At 31.1% G+C, this 24,705-nt stretch overlaps 1 protein-coding gene across 2 annotated transcripts in view; it reads left to right on the forward strand.

Annotated features, from left to right (window-relative positions):
* The window catches only part of LOC118204786 (maltase A2-like), a 42,580-nt gene extending 24,026 nt beyond the window's left edge, over positions 1-18,554 (forward strand). The window contains exons 7-10 of one of the 2 annotated variants that reach the window (XM_035377080.2): positions 1,546-1,741; positions 9,470-9,628; positions 13,402-13,509; positions 18,049-18,554. In XM_035377080.2, coding sequence (XP_035232971.1) covers positions 1,546-1,741; positions 9,470-9,628; positions 13,402-13,509; positions 18,049-18,420 — 835 coding nt within the window. In that variant the 3' untranslated portion in view covers positions 18,421-18,554. The remainder of the gene's footprint in view (positions 1-1,545; positions 1,742-9,469; positions 9,629-13,401; positions 13,510-18,048) is intronic. The other variant, XM_035377081.2, reaches the window with a different exon arrangement.
* The last annotated feature ends 6,151 nt before the right edge of the window (positions 18,555-24,705 follow it).

Here is a 24,705-nt window from a genome sequence, read left to right on the forward strand (position 1 = left end):
TTACATTAAATATATTTGTAGTACCTTTTTGTATATTTTAATATTTTTGTTGAATATAAGAATTGGTGTGTTTTTCTTAAATTAATGTCATGTGGTACACTTCATTGATTTGAAACATGTTTTTGAATGCATTGTGAAAGCATTTCATCCTAATTAAGATTTTTAGGACAATAAGTGTTTACCAGAGTAGTATATTTTTATGATTTCATTACTACATCATGTTTAAAATAGCAGTTGCAGTGGTACCTTATATAGTGGTATTAATTCATTCCAGATGTTTGGAATTATATCATACAAACTTTTTTAATTAGGAAAAAAAGAAAAATTATATCTGGTCTTTTTACTCTGTGAGGTCTTTACTTAGGCCTAATTGGTGATCACCAGGTCTGAATTTTACTAAAAATCTGTCGAAAGAACTTTGCTTCTGCATTTTCCTTAAGATGTGTGACATTGCTCATTCTAGACAATGCTGTTAGAGGGTGTCAGAGCTTTAATGGGAGTGTAAAATTCAGGTTTTGACTTCTATTTATTTGGAAACAGAGGTTCCCCTGCATTTATTATTATTGTTTTTTAATCCAAAGGGACAATTTGCCCTGAAGGACTATTGTTTTCATTTTGCAATTTTGCGTTGAAACCTTTAAAAGGATGTATCACTTTTCAAATCATTGCCACCAAATATTATCTCCCTGCGTTATATCGGAAGAAATTAAATAATGAAGAATCTGCATAAATGTATCCATGTTTCTCGCATTGTGATAAAACAACGGCACCTAGAGCCATCAAAATTTGACTAACGTAATCTTCCATAGAATATGGGCATGTGGAAGCCCCAATTTGAATTTGAAATTTGTTTTATTATCGATTTCATATTTTGTAACACTATTATTACTACTCACGAATTTTTGATTAAAAAAACCAAATGATTTCAAAGCAAAAAATGGCAACGTTGTACAGAAAAATTTTTTTTAATCTTCAGCGCGAGGACTGCGTATTGGAAATGCTAAAGGTATGCTGATATTAAAATTATTTTGCGATAATGCTCTTGAACTGAATTTTATGGTTTAAGTGTGAAGAACATGATATTTAAATAAATAAAGGTAGCACACAAAATGTTAAAAAAATGCCGCTTTAGAGGTAATTTAAAATCTAAAATCTTTTAGTTTCCCCCCACACACACACACACACATTTGTAATGTTATCTCAAAAGAGGTAAACAAGTGTAGTGAGCGCAATTGCAATTCATCAAACTTGAGTTCATGTTTCGAATAAAACTTTTCATATCCAAACAACGGGACATATATCAAGTTGGACTTATTTTAAAGCTGATGTTTACTGGGATAGCTTAACCTGAGCACATAAACCAATGTGTAAAGCTGTTTTAAGATTTTTTGAGGATATGTTTTAAAAATATTTGTTAAAAAAATGTAAATATTACTTATGCAAATTTTTATTTATAACAAATATATGCAAATTTTTATTTATAACAAATATATAGTGTAAAATTATGCAACGAATTATAGTCTGAAACAATTGTTTTTGTTTCAGAATTCTTATGGCCGAAGTCTCTGGTTCACTTAATACTAGTGTATTGTATTATGGAAATGAAACATTTACTTTAGCAGAGTTGCCTATTAATACTCATTTAACTGAAATAAATGAGATGTCGTCTGGAATTGAACTTCAGCATCACCTTGACTTGTGGACAAAACATAGCCCAGAAGGTGCTTGGCCAACTTTACTGGTAAGATTTCTCCCTTTCTGGTTTATGAGTAATGTTGTATCTAAATTAGGTAACTTTCATATTTGTCATTTATACTTTGTAACAAATTTTGCTGAATATGTTTTCTTGAATAAAAATTAAAAGTGGAAATGAACACTTGCAAGAGTTTAAAATTATGATTAGGTATTAATAATTTCAGTTTTATGCAGATTTTCTTTATTTATACATTGGTTTTAAGCATGTACTTTAATTCAGTTAAAATTACGAAAGTAAAATTTTTTACATGGTTCTTATAGTACAGGAATTCCAATGAGTATTTGTTATGCACTAGTAAGTAAAATATAAAAAATTTGTACCTTTTCTTTGTAAAATTCGAGATGTTGCAATCTAAGTACTGATGACTAACATCTGCAAATATAACTAGCATCCCCCCCCCCCCATTATGAAGCTTTAATCACTGGTTTGAGCAACCTTCTATTTCATACTGTACAAAGTCCAAGATCCAAACTTCAGTAGTTCCAGATATGGTTTTTTTTTTTTTTTTTTTTTTCAGATATTAGATAGTCAGGTTAAATCTAGTAAGATGATATGCAAAAATTATAAAATTTAAACGTATGAAATAATGATTGAAATGATAAAGCATTTATGACCTAAGAGATCAAAATTTATTTTTTAAAAAAATCTCAGTATTTACTAGCTGTATTAAGCATATCCCTTTAATTCTAGAGCTAGACATAATTTATTGTTCAGTTACAAAATTCAAAAGTGTTCGAGTCCTGTATCAGCATCGAGAATTCTCACTAAATTGTGAATCAAAATATTTTTAATCTTGATAACCTGTCTATAACATCCTTCACTATTGGTAGTGATATATTCTGGATTAGAACTCTGCTACAGGTTTTGCTGTCTTACGTAGCTGAAAATTTAGGTGTACAGAAATTATAGCTGCGTTATAGACTTTCTTTCGTGCCGGACAAAAACTAAAAGAACAAAATTCTACAAAATTAATCTGAAAACTCTTATACTCCTAAGCAATGAAGAGGAGGAAATGTGAGATTGATATAACCCACTTTACATTTAATCAATAAACTATTTCTTAGAATCTATTAATTAAATTAAAATCAGATTCACACTTAATAAAATTTAATCTGAAAAATAAAGAAGAAAACGTCTTTACTGGTGCTCGGGCAAAAGAATGCTATCTCTTAAACAATGAACATTACTTAAATTCACTTAAACTACATATTCAGTCAATTCTATAATTAACTCAAGAGCAACAAGTTCAGTTGCATTAATTCAAAACTTCACAACACCAGGGGAAGAAATATTCTTAAACAATCAAATCAGTTCCTCAATAGTTTAAATACATTTCTGGCACCTAAGAATCATTTCAATTTATCCAAAAACAACATTCAAATAATTTTAAATATGTGGCTAGTACAAAAATAAAGGGGCGTGTTGTGAAACCCTTAGACTTAAAAAGTTTAACAATACCCCGAGTTAAATCTCCATGTTTCTTAAAAGCCTCAAAGCTCAAACAAATGGAGTGACTGGTCAGATCCAAGTAAAGTAACTCAAATGAAAATCGAACACATTTATTAATTTCTCGACTATTCTAATTCAGATAGCTGGCCAGACTACCCTTACATACATTGGACATACATTCGTAAATAATATTCCACATATTTTTTTCGAGTCACTTATCATGATCAAATTTCCAAATTAACATAATAAACGATTATTTTGATTATTCTAGAAAGTTACGTTTAGTTATTTAAGGTGGATCTCATGTAAACTAATGAAGAAATTACAATTGACAGAATTACATATTTTATAGACAATAATTTTAAGTTCTCATAAAGGCACAAACAATTTTCTGTATTATCAAAAATGAATTTGTTTAAGCAGTGCAAAATACAAGTTCAAGAAAAAATGACATCTTGTAGAAATATAAATGAAGAAGCCCATAAATCAGTAATTCTGGTTGGAAGTAGGTGAATGGAGAAACCGAAGAAAATCATTTGGTTATACCGGTGTCAGCTTTGATTGAAACTGCACGATCGACGACACAAGGACGAATTCCCCTTCTCATGACTGGAACACTGGCACAAAAGTAGTTTTCAAAAACAAAGAGTCTCTGCGAGGAAAAACGTACATTTTCCCTCGAATAACCACTTCAGGAATGTCCATTTTTCAAGTGTGGAAGAGATCACGCAATGTACTACATCTCGCAGGAAATATCTCACACAAATTTCTAATCGGCTCGCAGAGCCCATGGCGTAAAAAAACGCTGTCTCAGCCCTCCGATGCAAGTCGCTCGCAGCAGGTCAAACGCCCCACAAACTCTTTTAAAGAAACTTCACAGCTCTACAACTCAAATATGTCTGACTTAAACACACTTACAAGCTCCAAAGACCACCACTAAAAACTATAGGGCAAAATAAAATACAGATAAAATTAAACTTAATCAACCCAAGAATTCTATTTTTTATTTTTATTTTGCTGAAAAATTTCACCCCCTCAATGAATCGAAACAAAGACGTTGTACGAAGATCGGTTGACCATCTGGAAACAGTGAGTCACCCAGAAGTGTGACGAAAATTTGACTCCCAGTTAACAAGCGGAAAAAAGAGATAAGAATCAAAGCTGTCCCTTAAAATGAAATTACAGATGCTCATCCATCTTAAAGAAACTCATTTATTCAACACTTACAGCATTCACAAAGAAAGTGCAGTTTGACTGCTTTCTTTGTGAATTAAATCTTCCTTATGCTACCCAGTAAACTCCCCCCCCTCGGCAGCACGAAAGACGTGACACAACACTACTATACTGCCTTCTGTTATCGTAAAAGCTATTCACAAAAAAATCATTTCCGTCCAAAGAAATGCTCCCTATCTTGTTTAGAAAAATTGAACCATTGAAAAATAAATAGCTGAAGATTTTAACAGTTATATATATATTTCATAATGCTGTTCACAATTTCAATTTAAATAAAATGCCTAAATATTAATTAATTAAATAACACAAGCACAATAAAAATTCGTGACACAACAGCTGTCTATTAATTGGTTGATGATTGGGGGCATTGTCATCGTCATGAAAAACTTCTGTTATTTCCTGTTCTCCACATTTCTTCAAAAATTCCATTAGGAAAAAAAAAATCCCCCCCCCTTGCTCTTTGAATACTTTCAAATTCTTGGCTGTCATTACAAATTTTAACTAGCGTGTGCTATACATTCTTGGGGAATGTAAACATACAGTCAAAAGTCTTTAATCCGGACTCGTCGGGACTTCGGCGATTCCGGATTGTAGATCATCAGTTTAAATCTGGTAAGATGGCATGCAGAAATTATAAAATTAAAAATATGAAACCGTAATTTATAAAATAATGAGCAATTATGATTTAAAGGGTATCAAAATTTACAAAAAAAAGCTTAATATTTATTTGTTTACTTTATTAAACATTTCTTTCAACACGCGCATGCGTAAACCATACATTATGCATAGCCGAAATTAGAAAATTGCAACCAGAAAACTATTTGATTTGTATTCGTGATATTTATAAGGACGAGGAATTTGATTTAAATCATATCAAAGACGGAGTACATCGAGATGAAATACTACATTTAGTAAAGAATTATAAGCCAAATAAAATAAAACATCTGCCCTGAAGATAACGATAGTGCTAACAGATCAACTTCCAGTTCATTGCGCCCCCCCCCCCCCCCCCCGTGCACAGCAGCGTGAAATTGATAAACAGATTTCGGAACGGTTAGATAAACAAAGGATATGCCTTATTATCCATTTTCTGCAGCAATTAAACTTTTTGTTTGATGGACATCGAAACATACTTTCGTTTTGTAGATCCTTTGCAAGCTCCAGCATCGGAAATTCTATTTGACATAATCGAAAGTTCAAGCTTACTTTTATAAAATTGCTCTTACAGTCTGCAAAAAATAATAAGCCGGATCCAATTCGAATATTAAGGAACAACGCAATCATTAAAATTAACTGAAATAGATAATTAGATAATTTTAGCTTATACCATCCGTTATACATTAAACGTGCGTGCGAAAACGTATTCTGCGCTTGCGCACACCGATATGTGCAGTCATAAAGGTCTTACGCCCACGCGTAAACGGCTATGCGCATGCGTCAACGCGGCGCATGCGCAGAAAGTTTTTAGCTTTGAGGTCCGGATTATGGGTGTCCGAATTAACGACTTTTGACTGTATTGTTCTGCTAAATTTTGTCTTGCTTCTGTCGCATGCTAACAAAGTTAAGCCTGAATGATATATTAGTTATTATTGTACTTACGCTTTTTTCCTGCACATACTTAAAACTCAGCTGAGTCTTAAATAAATAAATTCTTGTTTGCATTTAAAGCTTATCCAGGGTTGCCACAAGATATTTTGCAGCCCATTGCAGTCGCTGCTGATATGAAATTCTGCTGTGAATCACCTCCTTAAATTCTAAAAATTTTGCATCTTAGTGCTCTCACTAAATTTTGAAGATTCTTCCATCCCTTAATTTTGTTGCTCGGTGCTTCTATAAATTGTAAAAATTTTGCGTACCTAGATTTGGTCAGCTGCAAAAACTCCGGCGCCGGTCCTGAGCTTATCTAAATAATAAATCAATTTATCTCAACTCGAACAGAACTGATGTAGTCTTTTAGCCTGCAACTATGATTTACAAAATCTATTTTTTGCATAAAAGGAAAGGAATTTAGTTAAATTTCTCCGCGTCAACACACTTACCTCTTTGCAGCTGATTTAGCAGAAGTGTGTAATCATCACCAAGCACAATGTCAACATAAAAGGTTATCGTGCTTTTCGGTATTTAGTTACTAATATTTTTTAAATATTTTTAGGCATCACTGCATGAGTCATTTCTCAAGCTGCAATGTGTTAATACTGAGATGATGAAAGTAAAAAATAAATACTATTTCACCAGTTGGCGTCGGTGCCGAATGGAAATTAAAAATCATGACATGATTATGAAAAAATATTAAATGCGGAAACATGAAGCATAAAGAAAAAAGGTTGCTGACAGTTAAGAAATCTTGATTTTAGACTTTATGCTGTGGTTGTTCTTTTGAAAATTTAAGTAAACAGTTTTGTAATATATATATATATATATATATATAATATATTTGTAGCGCTTGCAACTGCTTTGCAAGAGCAATGGCTCTCGCTTCCTATGGAACTGATAGACCGCATAATTGAAAGCATCACACATCGCTGTATTGCTTCTAGAGGCGATCATATTCCATATTGAAGGTACTTTTCCTATAGCAAACTGACACCTTCGATTTGTTCATTTTATACATGGGCTAATTTCTATACTACCATATTTGTCTGGTAATTTCTTTTTATGTTATTTGATACCTTACTATGTGTTGTGTATTATGGGTAAGTTTCATTAAATTCTACATGTAACTTTTTCAGTAATCGTGATTTTTCCTTAATTTATAATAACCAGTATAGTAAGTTTAATACAAATCTCATCAAGTAAAAGATTCCCAACCTATTTGTGATTTTGTACTTCTGAAGATTTCTGATATGAATACTTTGCATTTAACCTTGTTGTCGGGGGTTAAATGCAAAGTATCAATCTCTTAAGTACCCAGCATTTAATGTTAACTTTTTCAAGTAGGAAGGATGCCGAAAAATCAAGGGCGAGCTTTCTCATATTCGAGAATAACACATAGGGCTGCTATAAAATAATTTGCAAGTTCGTGTCATCATTTCAGCTGTGAAGGTTGGGCATTTAGCTTACAATAATGAAATCTTTTCCCTAAAATGTTTAATCGCTATATTATAATATGTTCTGATGTATTTTCAGAACACTTCTGAAGAGTTTCTGTTACCAAATCAAGCATTTCTTTGACTATTTTTGAGGTTTTCTTATAACTGTACAATTGATTTGAAAGATTTTTCAAATTTTGACCATTTATTACATATTTTGTCTTTTCCCAAAAGCCATTAAAACATATTTGTTATATTTAAACCTTCACGAAGAACTGAAACAGTTAAATCATGCTCGACTTTAAATGACGCAGTCTCTGCTGGGCAATATTCCTTCTCAATTATGCAAAAAATGTATATAATCAGATGCTTTCATTATTGCCCATGTATTCGATAATTTATTGCTGTAAATTTTATATTCAAAAATTCTGAAAAGGTGGCAATGTTGTCTTCAGCACACAATTTTTTTTAATTTCACACTCCTTTATTTCTCTTGTCTTGTCTTCTGGTGTCTTTCGCTTTTGAGGTAAAGGACAAGATAAATATTTAGGTTGACCGTAAAAAATTAGTCGGATATGCAATCTTTTGATAAAATTGACACTTTCTTAGAAGTGTTAATACTGTCTCATTAGGTTGTGTTGCTTTAACGTCTCTTATGATGAATTGTTCATCAAAATGCACACATAAGCACATGATCGCAAAGTCTTTCTTATTAATTTTACTAATGCATGTTTTACACAGTAGTTCATTTTTGGGGAACTTAAAAGTTGTAATATGCTGTTCATTTGGCTAAGTAATTTGACTTGCATCCCGGAATGCTACATTTTCGTGGCATCTGTAATAATCCTATCACCTTAATTAAATAATAACTAAAGGAAAAGGCATTACAGTGAATTATTTAATGCTATACAACTAATACGCTGTAGACTGTAATTATTAACACACCTCTTTTTAAGCTTAGTGAATGTACAAAATATATGTACAAGCTCGAGCTCAATATTCTTTAACTTTCAAGAACTTTATTAATAATCTTGTCTAATTTAGAAGGAGAAATTATTCTAATAAAAAATTATGAGATTCGTGTTTGATACATAGTTTGAAAATGAAAAAATACAAGAGTAATTTACTAAATTGTTATAATATTTAACATGACCGTTATGGCATATGTAACAAATATGAATAGAACATGAATAAAATGGGAGAGGAATCTCTTCATCGTAAAACGTAAAAGTGTTTGTTTTGTATTGCGAACTAACTGTTAAGAAATACAGGTCAAACAGAATTAATTCAAGAAAAACATTAAAGTGGGCTAGTAAATAAACTTAACTTTCGATACATCTTTTTTTTTTTTTTTTAATAAAAATTTAATTTACTATAAGGAATAGTTAATGCTACATAACTTCTAGCTTAATCATATGCTCTGTTTAGGTTCATATGGTTTGCAGATGGCTTTTTAGTACAATTGCCCTCGCTCGTGACGTCACATCAGGGGAGAACCCCTTTGGATTCGGCCTTCTCCCATCAAGATGGCCTTGGTGCAAGGCCACATATTCCTGCACAAACACAAGGTCTGATCGGGTCTTTTGGAGGGGAACAACTGGATCATCCACTTTGCTGTCCAGACCTTGTACCCAGAGATTTTCATTTGTTTCAGTATTTAAAAGAATTTCGTACTGGTAAGCAGTTCAGCAATAATGACGTGAAACCTTGTCAAACACAAAAATAAATTAGGCTTCTTCACAGGCAGCAGGTTTCTTTGTCATGTAAATTCAAAAACTTATCAAGCGGTATGACAAATGTTTGAACAAAAATAGAAATTGTGTATAAACATGGGTGAAACTGTGTAAAATAAGGAGGGAAAAATATATTTTAATGATGGTTACACTATTTTTCTTATTAAAAAAAACTGACCTTATTTAAAAAAAACCTTCATGCTAAATGAGACATGAATGCATGAAGTAAACATTAGTCATAATCTTTTATGATGTTTCTTTCTTTTTAGGTTGGTAGTAAGAAGGTACAGAGATTGGCTTCTCGAGTTGGTGAAGAACTAGTTGATGGTATGCACATGGTTGCTTTTATAGCCAAGGGTACTCCTATAACTTACTATGGTGACGAGTTAGGCATAACTGACACTTATGCAAAATTTCCAACGGACAAGGTATAACTTTTTTTTCAGATATATAATATGAAGCTGCTTATAATATATCCTTGTTAATAACTATGTAAAGAAAATAATTGATCATCGATACTAGGATCTTAACATCCCTATTCATAAATTCAGCTTACTGTAGTTGTCTAGACCAGCAGTCTTCAATTTTTTTATCGCATATGCCAAGATATAAATAATTAAAAGGTCCCCATGTAACCTAATATAATGTGTGTATGCTTTTAAACTGGTATAGTTATGTTGTCCCCTCACATTCATGTGATCCATGGTCATACACTTGCAAGTGATCGTGAGCCTATTTTGACGTGCCTTCAAAGTGCCTACTTTTGCATCACTTCATATGCCCCCATTTTGGACGTTAGTGGTCTAGACCAGCAGTCGCCAACTGGTGGTCCACGGATCACTGGTAGTCCATGAAAACATTTTGATGGTCTGCAGAAAAATTAGAACATTATTTATATTTTTATGAAGATTCAGTGTAAAAAATGACAAACCTATTATGGAATATGGATTATACTTTTTTTTTTTAATTTTATCTACTACTTTTAGCGAAATTCCTTTTGAATTTAGCGACTTTTTAGCTGCTTTTGCAGGTGTATATAGCGACATTTGAAAGTGAGAGTTAGCATCCATGGATTTGCTGCTGTTATCAATATTAGCACGAACTGGAATTCTGGTTCTTTTTTAATTACAAATGTAGTCATTAATGTGTGAATAATCAACTTGATGGATTTTTATGAGAACCATCTGAATTCTTGTTTATAATTGCATCACTGGAAGTTTTTGTTTTGTCTAACTGTTGATTGATGGTGCCATTGCTGAGTAAGAGATGATTATTATGTTTACAATAATTAAAAATTGGGGCATAACACTTTCAGTTTATTGATATTGCTTTGCGGGTTTGTTCTTGCTTTTCGTGAAGTTCCTTTCCAGTGGTATGGAAATGTGAAGCTTTCTGTAGAAGAAGGTAAGATTTTTGTACTTTTCATATAATTTTTCAATGTGAATGAAATGTGTGTATCAGTGATAGGTTAATAATGTTTTAATTGTTCCTCATAATCAGGGGCATAGCATGAATTTCCATAAAGGCATGCTGCTGAGCACCAAATGTTTCGAACATTATATTAACAAACGAAAATTAGAATTGCATGCATTCGAAAGTTAAATATTTTTTCCCATATTAATATGTTATTTTAAAAGTCTAATTTAAGTTTTTATTATTATTTTTTTATTAATTTTTTTTAATTCATAGTAGTGGTCCACCAAATATAAAATTATATATGTAGTGGTCCGTGAAGCTGTAAGGGTTGACAACCACTAGTCTAGACAAGGATATATTATAATTTACTAGCATATGGTGAACTTTTCCTACCAAATAAGGAAGTTTAAGAACTTTAAAAAAATAGCACATTGTATATGGAATTTATTTATGAATTCTGTATCATGCATTACTAATATTTTTCTGATTTATTAAATTAATATTCTAATTCTGAAAATTTTTGTTTTTCAGTCTTCCTGTTAATTTCAAATTGCTTTAAAACTGCAACAGAGTTTATCACAGATAAATTTTTTCTGTGCTGTATAGTCAAGATATAAATGGGCACTTTACAAGGGCAACTTTTCACATTTTTGACTTAATTGTAGCTGTTCTATTCAAATTATTTGCAAACCTGGTAATTTAGTTACATGCTGCTTTCATTAGTAGGAACATGGGCACAAATAAAAATGTAAGGTAGCGGAATTAATTAAACGGAATTAAAATTTTATCGAGTGGCAAACAAAAATAATTATTGCAATGTTCTCTGAAAATTTTTACTCGGCTTAACCATAATCACCTGATCTGTAAATAAATTAGCCACAGTTTTAACTACTAGCTGTTTTGCTAATTAGTGCATCTATTATGAATCGTACAAACCTATGAGCTATACAATTGGCTATACAGTTGTTTCTTGCCATTTCACAAAGGTGCGAATGAGTTGCTGACTTTTTGTTGGAATACAGATAATCAAAAAGTACAATTTAAAATATTATAATATCACTTCTGTTGATTCTGTTATTAGCCCAGTTTGTACATTAGCAAAACAATTAATTTGAAGGAAAAGAAATATCTCATAGATGTTTAACTCTGCTTTGTTCAGCCAGTTTCATGAAGCTAGATCTGAATCGGTGTATATAGGCATTTTTAGAATATATAGTAATTAGAATACAGTTTGTAAATGAGTGACTACCATAATGGTCTTAAAAAAAACCATAGATGTTTAACTGAATGATTATAATAGTATTAAAGGATTAGGTGATTTTATGCAAGGAAAGTTTTCAAAGAGATATATGTATATCTGGGATAAAGCATGATCCATTTTTAACTGGGAAAAAAAATATCAGTCTGACTTTTGTTGTTGAAAAAGATGAAATATGTATCTGCTTTTGTAATGTATTTTCCTTGTTTTATATTGAATTTACTGTTTGTTTAGTACTGGAAATTATATATTGTGGCTCACAAGAAAATATCCCGCTTCTAGCAGCAAGACAATGTATACTTTCTGATACAGTATGCATAGAAAAAGTGAATAGATAAGCAGAATAAAGCTGAAGCACTCTTTATTTGATGACATTAAGTCGTTTAACAGATGGGTAGGAGAGAATGTGCTGCTTTCTTCTCCAAAGAGTAAAACGTTGATATTTAGGGCAGGCTACATTTTTTGTGGGCCACTTTGTATAGAATTGTCTGAAGTTATTAGTGGGACATTTCTATAGTATGGAAGCATGATTTTTTTGACATGTAATGTAAAGCATGTCTTGCATCAGAAGTTTCTGTGTTGGTTTTCTCTCTTCGCATTTAGAGAAATTCATTAACTAATGCTGCATGCTGTTCTCTGAAAATATTGGGTACTAACGTATTAAGGCATCACCTTAGTAGAAGTCATCAAATTTTCAAAATATACCAAATTTTGGCAACCATGCATATAACCATCTTCATAACAGTCCTTCAGTCAAGCAACACTGCCATTTTCGTATGTTTTTTTTTTTTTTTTTTAATTAATTAATCTATTTATTTATTCCAAGTTCCAGCAGCTTTTATAAACATATCATGATATTTTTTGCCTTAGTTTTAAAATATTAGTTTGTGGAATTTGCCATTAATAGAAGAAACTGCAATAAAATTTTTGCGAGAATACAGAATTTTGCTGAACATTTTCTAGAGGAAATGCTGATATTACCAAGGATTTCACAAAGCAGAATCTTTGCAGTTCTGTTTATTTTCTTTTTTAAAGTAAAAACAGATTGCTTTGCACTTTGGGAAAAGAATGTAAACATTTTATTTTTTTAATGTATCATTTAGTCTTTATTTAATATTTCAAATCTATATTTTAAATTGCTAAAGTATTTTTTTTTTCATATGTTGATTATGTTTACCACCTTTTCATAAATATTGATAGTATGAGTATCTTTAAAAAAAGAAAGTTAGAAAACCAACTTTTGCACCCAATAAGTAACTTTATTTTCATCTGTAAAAAATTGCCAAGGTATGTAAGTATCAAATATTGTCTTAATTTATATTATTGCATTTAATTGCAAACATGATTAAGAATTATGTTTGGTAATTTTACAAGATAAAATTATGAATAAAAGCAATGATGGTAACGAGCTGTATATAAATTCAAATTGCTGTAATCAACATGTACATATTTCATCAACTTCATTTTATATTAATTGAATGTAATGTATTGCTGTAGAGTGCTACACACATATATTTTCTTATGCAGGTATCTTCTGAAACTGTAATGCTTTGGAGTAATGAAACTTATGGTGGTTTTACCAATGGTAGCAGCTTGTTGCATGTGCATCCTGACTATCAGACACACAATGTTGAGGTTGGTTCCTTTCATAATTAACCATATTTATACCTGAATGTTGACATCCATAACAACTTCATGATGTAAGAGTATGTAATTTATATGAAAAATTACATGTATTATATCATGAATGAAATGTACATTTTATTAGATACAGTATATGCACTGCATTTTAAAGCTTAAAACTTAGTTTCTGCTCCAGAATATCATTGCAGATGCTTTTGCATGTAGTGTTGTTCTATTTGAAATGAATTAATTCGCATGAATTCGTGAGCATGTCTCCAGAACTGAGTAATATTTTCCTTTTATTAAAGTATCAAAATGGCTGTTGAATGATGTTAGAAAATGGTTTTTGTAGCATTTAGTATTCATTGAAGAGAGAGAACAGAATGGAACTTTTAAGTTTGGGGAGAGATATGCATTTTTAGTTTTTCTACTTGTAAATGATACAGTTGGTCATTATTGGCCTTTGATTCACTAGATATCACATTTAGACTTCCCTGGAGGGGAGAGGGCTGTATTATGCCTCTTTATTGGTTGATTTGGCATCTACTGCCACACCTAGAAATTCTTTTTAAGTAATGAAATAAATTATTTATGAATTACAAAACACTTGAAAAGTATCCCTTAAGATGATGAAATGTATTAGCTTAGTCCATCCTTATTCTATATTCCCCAAACAATTCAGATTATAAACATAGCTCTTCATATGTTGCCTTGAAAAAAAGTTTTATTCCTCTCATAAACATTTATCGCTCTTTTACTCCTCTTGAAATTGCAAATGATAATCTGCCATACATATGCAACATCGCTCAATCCATAGTTTTTTAAGAATTAAATTTAAATGCCAGAATTCCATTATTTTTCTAAATTTATGAGAGAAAACGCTATGTCCCACTGAAATCTCCAGTATACTTAATTATTCCTGCATTAATGTTGATAATATATTGTGAAAAAATTATCAAAAAAAATTATGCCATTAGCATGATGATCATATTAAATATAGACCTTGGTATGTATTTGTGGATATGAGGTTTCTACTGCTAGTTGAATTCTCAGCCTAAATGAAAATTTGTGAGGAAAATTAAAAATAATTATTGCAAACTGCATATAATGTTTTTAGCAGGAATTGTAAACATAACAGTAATATGCACGAGATATAAGAAGGAAGATAAAACTATTAAAGTTGAACATTTTGACAGATGATAGTTCCATGTTATATGAGATAGAAATCTTTGTTACACTTTTGCTGAAAGGCGCCGTATAAAAAGTTTGATTTTATATGTATAGTCTTCATAAAACTGTTATCATAAAGTACATTATTTTGAAACTTGTATTCATATAAGATCAAAATTTCAGGAAATATCTTGTTTTTTAAAGTCTATTAGGCTTCATCTTCTAAAATATTAAATTTGCCTAATATTATGCTGCAAAAGTTTTTTTTTTTTTTTTTAAATTTTTAAAGAAAAATCAAAAATATATATTTTTAGGCATTTATAACTATTACTTTTATATGGTTGTTGTTTCTGAAGTAATATATGTATTTCCCAAATTCTTTGATTCAGTTGCCCATTGGGTATGAATAATTAGTTTTTGGCATTTTTATTTTTAATATATGAAATAAAGCATGTACTCTAATTTTGAAAAATTTCAGGCATCTTATTTGAACAGAAGTATTCATTTTGACTGTTCCCAAATCCATTTGGCTGTTGTGTGATGGTTATATATATATATATATATATATATATATATATATATCTTTGAGTATGTACATCTGCATGTGTCTTGCATGACTCAAAAACGATTAGCCATAAAATGTTGAAATTTTGTCTATGGGAGTGCTATAACATCTAGTTGTGCATCTCCCTTTTTTATTGCAATTTGGAGTACCAAACATATATCTATGTACCCACCCCCATACTGGCTTCAAAGTCCTTACCCAGTCCTTATTTTTGCAGTCATTGGTGGTAGTCATACACATTCAGTTACAGAAGTGTTTTAAATGATGAAAATATTCATGTTTGGACAATGTCAAATTTTTTAAAAAGTTAGTAACAAATAGCAAAATGGGACTTTTAATGAGATCTCCTGGTTGCTATACTTTTATATTTGGAGAAAATTTACGCTTGGTATGAAAAGATAAAATTTTAAAAAGTTTGATCCTCGTAAGGCAAAAATTGATTGATTGAGATATTTAATTTCAAAATTTGCAGTTTTGGATGTCATTTTCAGCTTGCCTAGAGGAATCGGTTAATTAAGTTAGAATAGTTCAAGTAATAAGTTTAAACGAAGTGCAGTGTAAAATGCGTATAATTTAAAAGGAAGCCATGTGGTGTATACATCAGATTTTTTTTTTATTACAGTGAACTATTGATACAAACCTGTGTATGCATATGTACAGAAAGGTGTTAAATTAATATAAAGTTTTAAAAAATCATTGCATGATATTATGAATTAATTGCGATATAATGATTTTTTTCCTTTACAAGATTTTATGAGAGGCTTGAAATTATATTTTAACCTTAAAAAGTGACTTGCTGTCATTTGATGCAAATTTATGTACTTGAGTGTTGCAGTAAAGTATTTTGTGAATGAAAGTGTTTGTTGGTATCATTTATGCATGACCCCATACATGGGATGCAAATTATATGTGTATTTTTTTCCCCATGCAGTCATGCATGCTTGCCACTAAGTCAATTGTAGATGCTGAACTGTTAATGAAATATTATATAGTTTATTTCATAGATTCTCGTTGGGATAATAATGTATTTTTTATAGCTGCAATCTGATCTTTGTGATCTTACATCCTAAAGGCGATGAAACACACAATGATAACATACAATTTATAAACGCTCAAGACCGAATGGCTATTGATTTTTTATAGTTAATGGTCTTTAGCATTCCGATGTACAATGGATTATAGTTTGTATGTTGCAGGGTATCAAGAATTATTGTATTTCTTATAATAAATTAAACTGTATTCCCATATTTGGTATGTCCTGGGAATTCGTAAAACTTTTCATTATTTTCTACAGTAGCAGATAAATATTAGCATTTACCTCTCTTGCCTTGGTAGGAGGTAGTTAAATAAATATATTAAGGTATTTCCATTTATTTTGAATCTAGACTTGTACTTAAATAGTGGCAAGATGCTCATTAGGGTATAATTTTAATTAACTAATTGGTGTTTGCCTTTTAATGTGAATCATTCAAAATATGACACTATTTATACCTGATATAGAAGTGTATTGCAATAAATATCAGCATACTTCTCAAGGTGTCCATTAACTAAGACCAGAAGAGAATGACATACAACTGATAAGAGTTGCTGGCATATGATTGGCATGATAAAGATGTAAGAATGAGTAGCAACAAATTGGTGTGCAATGGACATTGCATAATGTAGAGTGGTTATAATTTAGCAACTCCACATAATCAAGCAGAAAAGAATTTGATTAATTTTTTTATTTAAGGTATCTACATATAAACTATACTTGAACAGAGTATAAACTTTGTTGTTGCCAATCCTGTGGCAGTAGAGAGTATGCTGATTCCATGCAGTGTTGGTCCCTAACATGCACAACCTACTTTTCTATTTCCAGAAGGAATATTAAAAATGTTTGTGAATATCAGAGTGCCGATTACTACATTCTAGAATAGATTTGATGTTCAGACCCAGTGAATGCAGAAGATGCATTTCAGTGGTTAGATCTTTTATAATATTCTGGATATGCAAGACATGATGTACAGATCTTTTTGTGTTGTAAATTATCTATCAGAGTATTGCCGCAATGTAATGTGCATAATTTTTCTAGCACCATACAATAATATATGGTGTTAGAAAATTTTTTATTGATTATACTTTAATGCTGTAAAAGTACAAAGTCTCTAATCCGGATGTCCATTATCCGGAACTCAAAGCTACAAACTTTTTTTTTGTTTTGTATGCTTTACGCATGCGCGTAACAAATGCACATACATTGCGCGTGAAAGTAAACAAATAAATAAATAAAAAATAAAAAAAAACCTCTTTTTTTTTTTTTTTTTTTTTTTTTTTTTTTTTTTTTTTTTTTTGTAAAATTTGATACCTTTTACATCATAATTGCTCTTTATTTCATAAATTACAGTTTCATATTTTTAATTGTATAATTTCTGCATGCCATCTTACCAAATTTAAATTCATGATCTATAATACGGAAAAACCCCTAATCTGGAATCACCAAAGTCCCGACAAGTCCAGATTACAGACTTTGTACTGTGTATTACAAATTGTCACCTAGCTTCATAAAATAAGATTACTTAATAAAATTTGCATTTATTGCTAAGATGACAGTGTTGACTACTTGGAAAATAAATTAAAAATCATTAAGTTTTGTTCAATGTTAATACTTGCTAATTAGTGTAATCTAAGGGCCCAACTGTTTAGAAAGATAACTCTTAACATGAATATTCAAGTTTTACTTAAGTTGGGTTTATTTTATCTATATGGTTTAAGAATTTTCATGCTATCATAAATAAATTTTTAATGCATTAAAAGTATTTCATTTTTATTTTTAGGTACAAGAGAATGACAAACAATCGCACATGAAAATTTATAGACGCTTACTTGCACTGAGGGGTCAGCCAGCTCTCAATTTTGGACTTCAAGCATATCCTTTAGTAACAGATGAAATTTTTTCGATGATCAGGGTGCGCAAAGGTTCTCCTGGTTACTTAGTAGTTGTAAATATGGGTGGTAATTCAACTGTCATAGATTTTACAGGCAAAAGTTCATACTTACCTGAGGTAGCTAGGGTGGAAATCAGAAGTAAAAATTTAATAACTGGTATTTTAGCTGAAGGGGATCATCCCAAAATTTCTTTAAATAATGTTCCTCTAGAATCAAAACAAGCTGTTGTTTTCTCTTTTGTTCCAATTTTTGAAGATTAGGCTAGACAGTATTATTATATGCATAAAAATAAATTACGAAGATATTTGCCTGACTGTGTGTGTGCAGATTATTCATTTTTGTGCATGTGTATTGTAATGGTATGAAATAAAGCTTAAATTGCAGCATTAAATAATTTTTTCCTTTTTGGGGCTAAAATATATAAACACACCATATTTCCTCACATATTTTCTCCCTTTTTTAAAACTTATTTATTATTCAAAAAATAATAATAATAAATTCAATAAAGAAAGTGAAATCACCTGCCATGTCTGAGGAGTTCAACGAAGAATCTGCACAAAATGCATTTTGAATTTTAAATGCAGGAAAAATAAAATGAATGAAATGCAGATTGAGTATACTGAATAAAAATAAATGCAATTTAGCACCATACTAATCCTCACAGAAGAGGGAAATATTGTGAATATTTTTAAAAATTTCAGAACCTACTGCTAAAAAGTTTGGGTAGAGGAATGCACAAGGAAATATAACATATATATATATATATTTACAGTGAAAACTATCATGGCAACAAGCTCTAAAATTGACCAGTATTTCTAAAAATAAGAGCAAGCATCAATATTGATAATTATAGTAGTATTCTTTAAGTTGGCTACTCTAATTCAGCTAAATACATTAAGGATATAACTTCTATGATGTGAATTAAATATTCAACTTAATAGCTAAAACTCAGAGTTGTATTAACCTTATCATCCATAACCACCATACATGTCAGTTTATAATATGAGATAAAAGTTCATTAATTACTACTTCTCATGGTTTACAGGTATAAATACAACTATCTTTCTAACATTGTATCTGTAATAAATTCATAATCATTCTGTAATCATTCATAATTCTTTGGGGCTGCCAGTTTGAGACCACTGCTTTAAATCACTTGCCAAAACCACACCTCCTATAAGCTGTGATCTTCCATGGTTTCAGCAAGAACTAGTGCTTAGCAGTGAGTGTTCTAATGGGCTGCAGTTCAAGTTAAATTGTACTGCATAGTTTTAAATTTGCATAAGTTTCTGGTCTAAGCAAATATTGTGGCATTGCAAGAAAGGTATGATAGGATTTAACTCAAATCCAGTTGTTGGGGAAATTTAAAAGTAGTTGTTACAAGGGGATTTCTAAGTTGTCTAATTTCAATACCAATCTGAAAGACAGTCAAAAGTCTTTAATCCGTACTCATCGGGACTTCGGCGATCATCAGTTTAAATCTGGTAAGATAGCATGCAGAAATTATAAAATTAAAAATATGAAACCGTAATTTATGAAATAAGCAGCAATTATGATCTAAAGGGTATCAAAATTTACCAAAAAAAAAAAGCTTAATATTTATTTGTTTACTTTACTAAACATTTCTTTCAACGCGCGCATGCGTAAAGTATACATTACGCATAGTCGAAATTAGAAAATTGCAACGAGAAAACTATTTGATGTGTATTCATGATATTTATAATGATGAGGAATTTGATTTAAATCATATCAAAGACGGAGCACATCGAGATGAAATACTACATTTAGTAAGGAATTATAAGCTGAATAAAATAGGAAGATCTGGCCTGAAGATAAGGATAGTGCCGACAGATCAACTTCCAGTTCATTGTGCGCCGCGACGTCTCCCCCTGAAAACTATTTAGCAGGAAATAAATGGAAATACACCATGATCCTTGATGAAGCATGAATTTACCTAAATGACTGCAACAAAAAAAAAGGGGGGGTCAATTTATTATTGAAAACGAAGAAATAAAAGTGTACAAACCTGGTTCCGTTCATGCAAAGAAATTTCAGTAAAGGGTTTATGATTGTCACAGGATTCTCTTACAATGGGAAATTAAAAATAAAATTTAAAAAAAAAATGTTAATCAACTTAATGTATTATCAAGAGAAAGTTATACATCTGATATTTACAGAAGAAATTCCATTTCTGAGTTCCACTAATTTTTAAAGAGTGAAACTTTATCAAGTAACAAATCATACTCTGAAAAAATGAAGACTGATACTATACCTGTATATTTGTAAGACTTTGCAAAAATATGTTACATAATTTTTAACATATGTTTGCAGTCTCCTGATGTTTGACCTTGAGGCATTGAAACTTTATGAAAAGCCTTTCTATCATGAATCATAATCTAGGGGAAAAAAAGCTATGAGATCATTTAAATAAGTACTCTTTACATTTTAAACATCAACTAAACAGCCCTTAAATCATTCTAAAAATGTTTAAATTCTCTCCTTTTAAGTGTTAACAGTGTCCATTACTTATTTCATTCTTTTAAAACTGTATAAATATAACATTAATAAACTAATGTACTACACTTTGACATCAGTATTTTTCATTAACAAACTATGAATCTTTAATAGAATAAATTATGCATAATAATAACTATAAACACCAAATTTTTTATTTATTTAAGTATAATACCTTTACAGAAGATTAGAATTGCAGATGATAATCTTAGAGTTGACTATTTGTGTATATTTTGCTCATTTTGGATTTTCAGGTAATCCGTTTCCATGAACACCAATATTTCTACAGATTAAAATGATTTATTAATTATATATGTATTTCACATAAATAGAAATATATAATGAAAACAGAACTATAAGAAGTAATACATAACCATTACTCTATATCATGATTAGTAATATCTGCCATGTTTTAAACTAATAAATACTGTGTTGCAATAGTTCATGACATTCTGTAGAATGTATAAAAACATCGTTTTAACTTACAATACTGATGCAAACAAATTGTGCATACACATCTTGCTTATTAATTAAGAGGTTTGCTGTTAAGCAATTCTTTGTATAGACTATCACAAACATCAAATTGTTACCATAAATACTTACAGAAGTATTAAACATGCTACCTGTGGTGATGATTGGTAGTGTTGTTTAAGTATACATGTCAACTGTCACTGTACAACAATGATAAAATTATGTGTAGAAGTTATCAATAACTTTTTAGCTGTTTCTTATGCCAGGTTTGATCATTACATAATTCATAAGTGTTGAATCGCAATTTGATCCTACGCAATATAATGTTTAAACTTTCATAATGTACTGAATATCCATTTTTCACGCAGATGACTTCTGTTTAGCAATATTTTCCTCCTGATTCTAATTAAAAACTGATTTTAATAAAAGCAAACTGAAAAAGAAAATGAAGGTCTTAACAATAACAAAATAAAAACTCCATTTGAGTGAAAAATAATGCATTTTTTTGTTTGTTTGTTTTGTGTGTGTGTGTGTGTGTTTTGTTACATTTAACAACTGAGATGGAGACAGGTGTTCTGCAAGGAATTGCAATTACATGTATGAAAATTATTTAACTATCAACCCAATGAAGTTTTATGTGAAAAATTAATAGTTTAGTTTTTCCTACATAACTAATATGACAGCAAACATATGGAGCTACAAGATAATCAGAAATTGTTTAATTCACTCATTAAATTCAAACTGAATCACTAGATAAGTTTTATTTCTTCTTATGAAAGCTGCAAATAAACATTTATGCAGTTTGTAATATTTGAGATAAATCATTAATTTGCTCATATCTAATATTTTTGTCTTTTGTGCTACCAGATATAACTCTTACCTATGCAAAAAGCAGTAGAATTGGCCCACAGTTTGAAATTGTTTAAAACTATTATACATGTAATATAATTTTTTAAAAATGAAATTATTTTTGTTAAAAAATACATTGTAGCATGATTTGTTTCAAGTTGGAATATTTAAAAAATAAAACTATTATGATACAAGTCTCAGTTTTGCCATGCCCGATACACACAATAATAAATATGTCAGGAGATACAAAAGTAAGGAAAAATAAAATGTAATAATTCAAAAAGTATAGATAGGAGCATGACAAAAATGGTATGCTTTTGTATTAATATATATGTGCATCTACCTCTATGTATATAAATATATAGAGGGTGGCCCTTTGATCATGAGACAAACATGGACTGGTGGTTAAGCATAATAAAACATGTATTTCTTGTACAGGAATGTAGGGTTTAAAGTGACATATTGAGGCACGAACACAAAAAATAACATGGCAAGAAAAATGTGTGTATTTACAAAATAAATGCACAGTGCTTCTTTGCAGTAATACAGTACTCACAAGAAATTTTCAAAATTGCGACCAACAGCAATATGTGCTCGGTTGTGACATAGAAGGGATTGGCGAACACTTTGAAAAACGACAGGCATTTTGTGCACGCTTGCAGCCGTCATGGATATTTGTGCAACGAGATTCTTCAGTAAGTCAATAAGAGTCTTATTAATGATGCCCCCATAAAAAGAATACAACAAGATCCTTCAGTAAGTCAATAAGAGTCTCATAAATGATGCCCCCATAAAAAGAAATCCACGCTGGATAAATTTCGCGAACATGGTGGCTGTTGGATGTATATTTTCGTTTGCATTATTTATTTTCTCACTGTTTAATTTTATGGTGTGATTTTTACAATAATGTTTCTGGTAACATGCTTTATTTAACTATTGAGTTTGTGTGAATGGCAACAGTTGTTCATGTTTATGTTTCAGTAGAATAGCGTTCTTGGGCGCACTGTGGTGCAGGTAATTTTTCTCTTAAATATTTCATGTTTTAGAACATCAATAAAGTTTTTATACAAAGCTGATGCTTTTTAGTTCAAGGCAACTAGTGGTCATCGGACTGATCCACCATGCCCAATCCATCGCCCTACAAAATTCGCATCCAAGTAAATCAAAGCCACCAGGTCATAATGGGTTGGTGCACCATCATGCTGGAGTGAACGATCATGAACGACGGCCAGAACATCCTGAAGCAATTCAATTGAAGGTAAAACTCTTTCAGAAAAAATACAATAATGTGAGCCGTTGAAATCTGCAGGTAGGAGGTATGGGCCTATGAGGTACTCGTTAATAATACTGGCCCACACATTCACAGAGAAGATTTGGAAAAATGCATGTGGATTATCAGTTGCCTACCCATGACTGTTGTGCATATGGAGAGATCATTCCTTTGTAAAAGTTGCCTCGGTTGTGAATATTACATCCAACAGGTGTGGTGTGGTGTATTTAATTATGGCAAAGCACACTAGGGCTATCTGCCTAAGGGGAGGGATGCCTTTCGTGGAGGACTTTCTAAGGGAAACTGGCTCGTATACACGTTACACATGGGGAAAACCACGAAAACGCCCATGCAGCCAGCCCGTTCGCGGGATTCGAACCTCGGACCGAACTACCAGTGTTCAGCGACTTTACCGCTTGGCCGCTGGTGGGCTACACCCAACAGGAAATCTGCCTGCGCCACACACTGCTGCAAGAATCATGACAGAAATCAACGTGCCAAGGGTAATCTGTTGCTTTGCAATAGTGCTTGTATTTGTGTGGGGTGCTTCATTCACAAAGTTCAAGATGGATTCTTCCACACAAGACTGTTGTACAGTTCTTGTTTCACTCTTATTGTCAGAGATGGCAGCAAATGACCCGTTTTTAACACATGAACTGATGCAAAATCTTGAACATTGTGTGCTTTAGCAAACGCCTGTTCAGAAACTTCCTGTTACAACCATAGCACTGCTCTGACGTTTCTATTAGCAGGTCCATGCATTAGATACATGTCAGCCTTTTTTTGCTATGCCTGAACTCGCTAATCATGCTCAAAATCACAGTTGCAATTGACATTCTTCTCCTGATGCATCGGATCGCAGTTTCCCGTCTCACTACCACACTCTACCTGCCAGTCACAGCTATAGTTCATATTACTGTTAGTGGTTGCAATTTTGAACATTTCTTGTGAATACTGTATTGCTGCAAAGAAGCATTTGCGTTTGTTTTGTAAATAAACAAATTTTTCCTTCGTGTCATTTTTTGCATTTGTTCCTTAACACGTCACTTTAGAGCCTACATTCCTATATAAAAAATACATGTTTAGTACATTCAACCACCCCTTCAAGTTTGTCCTATGATTGTAGAATCACCCTGTATATGTCTGTCTTTATATATATGTGTGTGAAAGATTTTAAGATTTCAAACATCAGTTTCATTGATATTTAGGCATACTATCAATTTTTTTTCCATATGATTTATTTTAGAGTTCAAATAATCCTTACATTATGTTAGTAGAAAAGAAAAAAAAATTGAAAATATTTTGATTTGGGAGGGGGAGTTTTACTGTTTTTAGCACTAATTGTGTTTCAGAGAAATTATTTATATATTCACAAGTCTAATAATAACATATTTTATTATTTCCAAATAAATTCTCTGAAGCACAGAATTAAAAAACAATT

This window comes from Stegodyphus dumicola, chromosome 4 (assembly GCF_044657685.1).
Source record: "Stegodyphus dumicola isolate Sdum_Otavi_A_Nest chromosome 4, ASM4465768v1".
Lineage (NCBI taxonomy): Eukaryota > Metazoa > Arthropoda > Arachnida > Araneae > Eresidae > Stegodyphus > Stegodyphus dumicola.